Source organism: Alosa pseudoharengus, unplaced genomic scaffold, assembly GCF_046254945.1.
Source record: "Alosa pseudoharengus isolate Yale_2024_CS ecotype anadromous, Long Island Sound unplaced genomic scaffold, YU_APseudo_1.1 YU_APseudo_1.1_scf_12, whole genome shotgun sequence".
NCBI classification, from domain to species: domain Eukaryota; kingdom Metazoa; phylum Chordata; class Actinopteri; order Clupeiformes; family Clupeidae; genus Alosa; species Alosa pseudoharengus.
In genome coordinates this window covers 27384800-27395185 of record NW_027468587.1, presented here as the reverse complement: position 1 = coordinate 27395185, position 10386 = coordinate 27384800, and the positions used below count along the sequence as shown (strand labels likewise).

General features: G+C 46.0%; 1 protein-coding gene across 3 annotated transcripts in view; it reads left to right on the top strand.

The window, feature by feature from the left end:
• The first annotated feature begins 2358 nt into the window (after positions 1-2358).
• The window catches only part of LOC143119250 (nectin-2), a 111724-nt gene continuing 103696 nt past the window's right edge, over positions 2359-10386 (top strand). For 2 of the 3 annotated variants that reach the window (XM_076280620.1, XM_076280621.1), the window contains exon 1: positions 2366-2806. In XM_076280620.1, the coding sequence (XP_076136735.1) occupies positions 2764-2806 (43 nt within the window). In that variant the 5' untranslated portion in view covers positions 2366-2763. Of the gene's footprint in view, positions 2807-10386 lie in introns of all 3 variants that reach the window. The other variant, XM_076280619.1, reaches the window with a different exon arrangement.

Here is a 10386-nt window from a genome sequence, read left to right as displayed (position 1 = left end):
TGTTCTTATGCAGGGAAGGAATGTGTTACTGTAACTAAGGTAGCCCCAACAATCTTATTACATTTGTTACAGTAACTATACGTTGGAGACAGTTTTTGTTCTTCAGAGTTAAAGACAGGGGAAATGGCATCCTGTCTTTTCTTAAAATCAATGATCATCTCCTTGGTCTTACTGACATTGATATGTAAAAAGGAGGAAATACACCAGCTGATAAAATCTGACACCATAGGGCCGTGCAGTCATCAGGGCCGTGCTCCTGATTATCTGAATTTAAAAGAGACGCAATGATGGAGTCGTCAGCGAACTTGACAACATGTCGTCTTGGATGTTGGCTTTGGCACATATTTGTATAAAACACATAGAAGAGGTGAGAGGAGGCAGCCCTGTGGTGAGCCAGTGGAAGAGATGAGAGCATCAGATAAAACAACATTGACCTTCACACGTTGGGATCTGACAGTTAAGAAATCCATCAGCCAGCCTCAAATATCCCTGGGTCAATGTTGTGTAAACTTTTTAACCTTTCCGAAAAAAAATGTGTGGCTGAATGCAATTAAAAGCAGAAGAAATGTCAAGTCAAAAGTCAAAAATAAGACATCCAAACGTCTTAGCCTCCTCTAAATGGGCAGATGCCATATTCAGTAAAGTGCATAGTGCATCATCAACCCCCCACATGACCTGTATGCAAACTAGAGTGGGTCCAGGGTCTCTCTTACAGTGTTCAACAGAGCATTTTTCACAATCCTGTCAAAAGACTGTGTGTGTGAGAGAGAGAGAGAGTCTGATGAGTGTGTGTGTGTATCAGTATCAGTTATTTCCTGCGGTATGTTCCCCTTCCCTTCAGGCTGGTGCGGGGTTAACGGTCGAGGATGAAGTGATATCAACCCCTGGTGAGGTGTGTGTATTATGTGTGTGTGTGTGGTGGTGGTGGTGGGGGGGGCTTCCTAGGGCTTTTTGTCTGTTTGCATTCGCACAGTAAGAACTCTGAGATGACTTAACACACATTAGTAGCCCAATTATTACATGAATATAAAGAAATGAAACGGGCAGCGTTGCTATTTAGTTACTAGCTTCCTGAAGTGTATTATTAAAGCATTTAAAAAAGAATCAGCATTGCTTATATCCATATTCTTCTTATCTGTAAGGAAGGCATTTGTCATGTGACAGTAGCCTCTGCAGCCTTCTCTTGCAGTTTTATATAAGCAATTTTAAACACAAGCTGAATTAGCTACATCAGTTATGGTGCCTATGTGCAGGGTAAAGACCCTACCCCACGGTAGGAGCTCAAATAGGAACTGCGGTCAGAGGAAATCAATAACCCCCAGTTCCATACTGTCCGAATGCTCAAAAAAGGGATCTAGGAACTGCATGAGATAGAGAGAGAGAGAGAGAGAGAGAGAGAGAATCCCCGTGTCACTTGGGAGGGGGTGAAGAACTCCAACACAGCAGGAGCAGCCAACCCGACACGCTTCAGCGGACAGCCCAACCGGACAGCAAACGGAGGCCACGCAACAGCCTGAAGTTGGCTACAGTATGAGTTTCCCTCGTGAATAGTCCATCCGCCAGGAGGCGCAGTCTAGTCACTGATTAGGATTCCGTCCGACTTTTCATGTAGATATGCGCACAAACACACAAACAGTAATTGGGGTATGAATGAGCGCTTCCCGCTGCTACGCTTTCTTTCTGTGTTTGTGTGCGCGTTTGTGCCGTGTGTCGGGCTCATGCCGATCGGCTAATAAGAGCGCTGGTTATGACCTATAGATTGTCATGGGAACCGATTTATTTGGGAGGGACTTATTTAAAGAGGAACACGAGCGTAGTTGGCTCTGCGACGTGTTGAATAGCCCGCTACATAAGTCTGAGGCACCCATGTGCGCGCGCTCCGTTTCGCCTCTGACTGTGACCATCATAGACGGTAAAAGAAAGTAAAAGCTGGTCTAGTAGCCTAGACCACCGGAAGCACGAGACTCCCTGAGTCATCCCATAATTCGACAGGAGCTCTCCTCATATGTGCACATGAGTCATGGGCTGTTAAACTCGGAAAGGCTCGCGATTGCGGCATGCCTCCGGTAAAACCATAAATAGTTCCCACAGTTGATTGTTAGAGAGAACAGGTTACACAATCGGCCACCAGGCAGGTGCACCACCTGGACGATAATATAGCCTACCTGCTGCTCTCAGTCCCGGCCAGTAGGCCTAAATGCGCTGACTTAATTGATATTACGCTGGGCCATCCAAAAAGTCCCGTAGAAAACGGCAGAGGGAAGTTGAAGTTGTGGTCATCGAAATATTGGTTTAGGTGGTTTCAATGTGACGTGTGCATGACATCATGATCATTTGACCAGTGTGTGCAGCGCCACGGAGAAGGTCTCGTGCACTGCCAAGAGCAAACTGTCGGCGGATAGGGAACTGGCAACGCCGGCACACTGGGAGGAGACGCGTCTACCTGGATTTCTGTAGTGCGAAACAGATCCGGTCAGACGAGTTTCAGTCTGCGGTCTGCCAGGAACCAGTGGCAGTCTACCGGGACGTGGACTAACTAGACTCAGACGACGCGGCAGCGCGAGAGAGTGCTAACGGCGGCGTGCAGCTAGCTCACTCCAAGTTTTGTGTGGACTGAATGATCCTTCGGACTTCGGACTCTGGAAAGCACAACAACGACATTTTAATCAGCCCCATATCGTTGGACTACGACATTCATTTTAATTTTGGTGGATTAGTTTCGCTTTGACTTTGGGCACCCGAAACTGCCGCGCTCCAGTGAAAATGGCCATCTTCATAAGTGTCGTCATGTTTCTGTCTGTTCAAGGTAAGACAATTACATGTTTTAATGTTTATCTGCGAGCATAAGAAAAGTAAACTGTGTGTGTTCACTGATGTCGCAGTCTAGGCAAAACCCCTCACGGTTCCGGGAAAGAACAGAGCTTTTATCTCGTTTGCTCTGTCGCGACCGATGGTTGGTGTAAGTTATTGGGGTGGGTTTGGTTTGTCATAGGCTACGTGGTCCCCGACAGAGACCGGGGTCTCAGTGCCTGAGGTTTCGGGGTTGTAGTGTAGTGGTCACGGTCACTCTGTATCAGGGACTTTCACAGCTGTGACGACTTCAAATCGCAGTTTCGGTGGGTGCGCCATGTTCTCGGTTGAGGTGTGGCTTTGTGAAGTGTGTTATTGTGGGTGACCTGGCGTGACAGGTGCATTGGGTTAAATCGTTGGCTGGTAACAGCGTTCTCTGTGTGTGATGTCCTTCACTGCGCGCTCCCCTTCCTCTTCTGTCCGTGCTGCTTCACTCCCTCAATTCCTCACGTGCCCCCGCGTCCTTTCTTCGCCTGTCTGTGCCATCATCTCCCATTATGTCCGCTCCGCGAGAGCTCAATGAATGTGGAGCAGCGAACGAGCAATGCTCGCGGGAAGCAACAGGGTGTTGCCCGCGACTCGTTTTTAAAGGCTCTAAAACGCAATCGCAAGCCGAGCCCCGAGCTCTGGTTAACCAGCCCCGCGCTCAACCACGGGAGCGGAGTGACGAATTAACCACCTGTGCAGGTGCGCCGGAGCGCGAGGCCTTCGGGCAACCCCGAAGTGAATCGCTCCGGTAACTCCGGCTCGTCTTCCGCTCTGATTTTTAACAACTCTTGACGCCACCAAGCAAACATCACGTTCAAGTCGGCTTTGTGCTTCGCACGTTCGGTTTAATTGGTGGCTCGCGGATACCGTGTCTGCAGGTTAATTATTCAGAAGGTGGGTGTCATGGCTTCCCGTGCTCCTGGTGTCAGGTGCGACTGGGGCTGGCGACACACCTGGTCGAACCATGTGGCCTGCTAGAGCAGAGTGCCCGGTGGCGCGCGCTGACTTGGCATGTAAATTAATTAGTGTTAATTCGCCCACGAGCCGTTATCGTGTTAATTTTCTCCTCTTTTGTATGCTTGGGAAAGTAAGTCATGTGTAGCCTTCGGTCTTTCTAGTCCTCGCAGTTAATGAGGAATTGCAAATGATGGCGAAGTTGCGACATTTCTGTCGTCCTCCGCCATTATGGCAGAAAATATGCGCTTTTGCTCCTTACTTATTCATCGCGTGGTTGAAGTCTCAAGCCATTTTCTCAGAACATCACGTGGGGTAAAACGGGGCAAAACTAAAACAAAGGTTTTGGTTTATTTATGACCGTCGTGGAAGAAAAAGACCAAACGATAAACTGCGTAAAAATCCTGTGCTGCTCTTGGGCTTGCGCTCTGTGGCAGCAGTGGAAACGGCGATTCAGATGCCATTGTTTTCATTTGAACTGATAAACACCATTTCCTTCAGGCGCAGCCGCGGTTGCCAAGTTGTAGCCTACTCAGGCATATGGGCGGCAATCATCTGACCTTACAGACGATGATTAATCACGAATTTACTTTTAATTAGCTTGCATTAGGCTGGTGGTCTACAAAACTAATGCAGACAGATATAAGGCGTTTTATAGCTTGTCTCTTTGAGCGCAAGTTTGTCTGCATTGTTAGTTTGATAAAAGCCCCCTTGGGGGGCAGGGGGCCGTGTCAACAGACACAAAGTGCCTCTAATACCCATGCACTGTATTGGGGTCACCGTAGCCTCGAGTGGTTACCATGGTGACGCGGGTGTTGTTATTGATAGCAGGGTTGAAGGGTCTGGTGCCATTTGTGCTTCACTGCTCTGAGTGGCAGCCTCATTGTGTGTGTGTGTGTGTGTGTGTGTGTGTGTGTATGTATGTATGTATGTGATTGTTCTGGGGCTGGGAATAGCCTATATTTTCACTAGCCTGGAGAAAACCAAACTCATTCATGAAGTGAATAGAGTCTGGTGACTCTCGATTGGGAAATGTTTGTAACACTTGCATCGCGATTTGGCCATAACTTTGAAATCATTGGTCCAGCCTTACCAATTACATTGATCAGAGATTCCTAACATTACTTCGCCTAAACTTTACAAACTGACAATAAACAGCATCAACAGTCTGGAAACAATGTATGTGGGTCTACGTTTGTTGTAAATAAATCATAGCTGATTGGCTTCACATTTTTCTTGTCTGAGGAAAACGGTTATGATAGCTTTGGTGTTCCATGCTAGTTCTCCCTGAAAAAACACCTAGGTTGGTGGGGCCAGGCTATATTTACGTATTTAAGTGTCACACACACACACAAACATACTGTTGTTAGCCCATGCAGTTTACAAATCCACCTTTGTGCACACATGAGAGAGAAAGAGAGAGAGAGAGCATATGTCAGCTTTTTAATAACTTCAAAAAACATTTGACACCTTTTAAAAATACTATTCCTGTTGCACATCAGTAATATTGTCAGTGAATTTTAGGCTAGCAGAACCTACAGGCTAATCCTACTAAAAACTGACCTAACTGACCTCAACACTGGGGTGCACATGAAAACTGACCTAACTGTGACCTCAGCATTGGGGTGCACAAGGGACCGTGAGTTTGGTGTGCCGTTACACCCCTATGGTACAGGTCTGTGTCTGATGGACTTGCGCACATAAATGCAGGTATGTTTATGTTTGATACACACTCACATAATATGTGTGTGTTGAGGTGGAGTCAAGGCTTGATAGAATAACGTGTGTGTGTGTTTCTGGGTAGACTTTACTGGTTAACTCATACAACAGCAGCACAGATGTTAACAATGCAGACTGTTTTTGTGACATAAATATACACACACACACACACACACATACACACACATCTCAGTAAATAGAGCTGCTGCTATGTGGCCTTTTCTTTTCAGCCATCTCGCAGTCCTCCTTTCTGCCCTTTTGTTTGAATGGCATTAGAACACACACACACACACACACACACACACACACACACACACACACACACACACACACACACACACACACACACAGCCTTCTCTTTGAGAGCTCAAGGCCATGCTGTTTATGAATGTCTGGGGGAGAGGGAGGGAGGGAGAGAAAGAGGTCGAGTTGCAGTAGAGCAGGTTTATTAAACCCAAATGCCTGCATGGACAGAGAAGAGAGAGAGAAGGGAGAAAGAGAAAGAGCGAGGTAGAAAGAGAGAGAGACAGAGAGAGATGGAAGAAAGAGAGTATAAAAGGAGAATCTCCTTAAATCTGAGACTGATACTAAAACAATGGAGCCAGTTTACTGTGGCGTCCTTATCAATGGGCCTGTGTGTGTGTGTGTGTGTAGGAATGTCTGTTATCAGAGTTTCAGTGTTTTGTCAAGGGGTTGTGAAACTGATTATCAGATGTGATCAATGCTTGTTTTGTGTTTGAGTAATGTTTGTTTGTGTGTGTGTCTGTGTTTTAGTGATCATCAGGGCTTCAGTTTGGCTGTGTGATTTCAGATGTGGTTAATTGTGTGTGTGTGTGTGTGTGTGTGTGTGTGTGGTGGTTAATTGTGTGTGTGTGTGTGTGTGTGTGTGTGTGTGTGTGTGTGTGTGTGTGTGTGTGTGTGTGTGTGTGATTACTCTCAGGTGTGATTGAGGGGCCGTCTACACGACGCTGTTTTTTGTGAAACCGGTGAGGTTTTGTTATCGGTTACGCCTTTCGTGTACACGACGCTGGCAGTTTAGGAGACTGTAACCGAGAGTTTTTGAAACCGGCTTCCGAACTGGGAATTTTTGAAACCGCCGGCTAACTTTCACTGTGTAGACGCCTGTAGGTGCGAAGCCGGCAATTTTATGACGACATAGCCCAGAGAGATTACTCTCAGATGTGATTGAGTGTGTGTGTGTGATGATCAGATGAGGCAAGGCTGTCTGTCAAAAGATGGAGATTGCTCATTAACACTTGTTCTGTGTGTGTGTGTGTGTGTGTGTGTGTGTGTGTGCACGCGGAGACGCTGCTCATTAACACTTGTTATGGTAATGAGGGAAAGGTAGGACATTACAGTAGAAAGGTCAGATGGGACCTGTCTTACACTCTGTCTTTTTGTCTCTCTCTCTACACACACACACACACACTCACTCACTCACTCACTCCCAAGAGGGAGAAAGAGAGAGATCAGTGTAATCTGATGCAGCTGGGTCCGATGGTATCCGGTGAGTGTGTGTGGTGTAGTCATGTGTCAGCGTTCCCAGATCTCCTGGGGGCGTTCCCAGATCTCCCCGCTCTCTCTGGCCCATCCCAGATCTCCCTACCAGGGCTCCAGATGAACTTTTTAAACTGGGAGCTCTGTAGCCCCCAACTGAGCACAAGCAGGAAATGAAGGGGGAACATTATTATTCACATTTCCCCATTTCCACTGGATTACGTTATTATTCACATTTCCCCATTTCAACTGGATTACAGATAAATGCTTTGGTAATAAATACAGAAATTATGTTTTGTACATTTTTGCAATATCTAAGCCACGCAAACTCCATCAGCCAATCCTGTTTCATGCCTAGTTATTCACAAAATGTGACTTTGGTGTAAATATCTAAATTATTATAAGTCCTAAGATATTTCCATTTTATATGGGCCGCCACAAATAAGTGAATGTATGGGAAACACTGACCCATGGTTATCTTGCCCCCATGTACAGTATGGAGGATGGTAAGATAGGCAAAAAACTCCACAAGAACCACTGAAAAAGCTATCATCTTGGGGTCACCAAGTCCCCCAAAAAATCTTCAAAAGTGACCTCACTGCTAATAGATTATTAAGAGGGCTTGCCTGTCCAGTCATTTAATTACCAATTGTGTGGTCTATTGTCAGATGAAATGAAAATTGTGCTCTTTGGCTAGAAACACTTTAGGTCTGTTTGGCGTAAGAATGACTATACTGAAAATAATTGCCATCTCAGTCCCCTGATCTAAACTCCATAGAAAAACAGTGGGGTGAGTCAAAGAGGAGAATGCACAGGTGTGGATTTAGGAATCTGGACGATCTGGGGAGATTTTGTAAAGACGATTGGTCTTAAATCCCTTGCTTTGTATTCTCCACCTTTTATAGGGTGTCATAGGAGTATATTACAGGCTGTTTTATTGGCAAAGGGAGGCTTATGAAGGTATTACAAGCAGGGGTACCAATAATTGTAAGACATATTTTTGTTAAAAATATTTATTTCTTTGAGATTTTCTTTTTTCTCAAAATAAATTTGCTTCCCTTCAAGGTTGGTGAGATAACAATAAATCCCCAACAGATATATATATATTTTTTCCGGTCAACTTTAGCAGAGGTGCCAATAATTCTGGAGGGTATAGCTTAATGATGCAACTTTGGTTTAGAGCTGAATCAGGAAAGGCTAACATATATCAGTAACATTTACAAGATCCAAGTGAACAAAACACTATATAATTATATTTAGATTTATCTACTGAGACGTTTTTCCAAAGAGTTTGTTTACTCTTTGCCCCTTGCATGGGTTAGGTGAGAGGCTATTAGACTGTGTGGATTCAACAGACATCTAAATAGATTTGTATTTCTGCTCTCTGCGGTGCAAAACTATAATAAGCATAGTGGCGGTGGCAGCAACAGGTAAAGCTCTATGCTACTAAACTTTAGGGTACTCCGGTTATGATACGGCGGACTAATCAATCCAGACACATTGGCATACACTGACAAAATGGCTCCCTCCTTGTTTTTCAAAATATAAAAAAAAACTTTAGCAAATTCAGGTGACACAAGCGCTATGTCTCAAACTATGCGAGCGCTTGGTCGAAGTCTGGCCCCTTGCCTGCTCTCTCTGGCCCCGCCCATCCCAGGGATCCCTCGGGATCGGATCGGGAATTTCAGGCTCTTGTTCTCCTGCTCTTCTGCAGCAGACAGGCAACAATCGTCATGAAGACAAAGAGAGGGGAAGAGGGAAAGTGTGTTGTGTTGTGTGTGTGTGTGTGTGTGCGTGTGTGTGTGTGTGGAGAGAGGGAAAGTGTGGGAGAGTGTGTTGGCTGTGGTATTGTCTTTTGCAGGCTATTGTTTTGCGGCACAAAGATTTGGCAGTGTCACACTGTCATTCTCCCTCTGAGCTGCCAAGATGCCTACACACACACATGCACGCACACACGTGTGCGCACGCACAACCACACAGCCACACATGCGCCTGTAGGGAGTAGCATGGGGTCGCCAGATTGGTGTCCAGTGGAGGTTTGCCAGGTGGGTGTCTAATCGGGGGACATCACACAAGTCCCCTTTAGCGGACACTCAGGCCAGATGTGACTATGAGCCTCATAAAGACAACTCACTCTGATGACCGCAACTGACCCCTCAGACCCGCAGGCTGTGTGTTTGTGTGTGTGTGTGTTTGAGAGGGTTGTGATGGTGTGTCTGTTTGAGATGGTTGTGATGGCAGTGTTTCCCACATAAATGAATTCTATTTGTGGTGGTAGGTTTGCAGAATTAACTTTTACCAGATTTAAGCAGAATTTAGTACATCCTGGAAAATCATTGTGTGGTGGTGAATTTTGATATTGTGGTGGGCCGCCACAAATTAGTCAATGTATGGGAAACACTGGATGGTGTGTGTGTGTGTGTGTGATTGATAAAGTTGTGATGGTGTGCATTCCTGTGCATTGTGTTGAAGGACATAGTGAAATTCTTCATTATTCAACTTTACAGAATGAGTTTTTGTCAACACTCATTCTTTGTGTGTGTGTGTGTGTGTGTGTGTGTGTGTGTGAGATAGAGAGAGAGAGAGAGAAACGTCAGACTGAATGGCTAATAGAGAAAGCTGTTTGTGATTATGGGCGAATGGGAGATTTACGAGTGACCAGAGATCTCTCCCCCGCAACCTTGGATTCGCTACGCTGTTTCTCTCTCTCTGGTTCAGTCCCTCTCCTCCTCCTCTCCTCTTCTCTCGCTCTCTTGCCTGTCCTCCCTTCATAGTTCTGTCACTCCCACATTCCTCTTCATCTCTCTCACCCTCCTCTTTTCTTCCTCCCTTTTTTCTGTCTCATGGTGATGCATTGCTAATACTTCTCCTCCTCTCCTCCTCTTCCTCCCCCACCTTCTACCACCCTCATCCTCCCCTCCTCCTCTTCTTCCTCCATTCCTCTTCCTCTCCTCCTTTCCTCCTCCTCCTTCTCCTACCCCCGCTCCTCCTTCTCTTCCTCTCCTCCTCCTCCCCCCCTCCTCTCCTCCTCCTCCTTCTCCTCCTCCTCCTCCCCCTCCTCTCCTCCTCTGTGTGATGCATTGCTAATAGTCGGAATGCTCCAGAACTCTGCAGTGTCCTCGTAGTGTCCTAACTAGGTTGGTGTAGCCCCTGGTCACCCGCTCATAAAGTGTGTGTGTGTGTGTGTATGTGTGTGTGTGAGGAGGGTATTGATCTCTTTAAGGAGTGTATGCGTGGGATGGGGATTGATCTTGTATTGATTGGCAAATGATGCCATGCCCTTGAATAGACCCATGTTATTTAAAACAATATACTGTATTATATCTTTCTAAGATGATCAACTTCACAAACACACACACACACACACACACACACCTG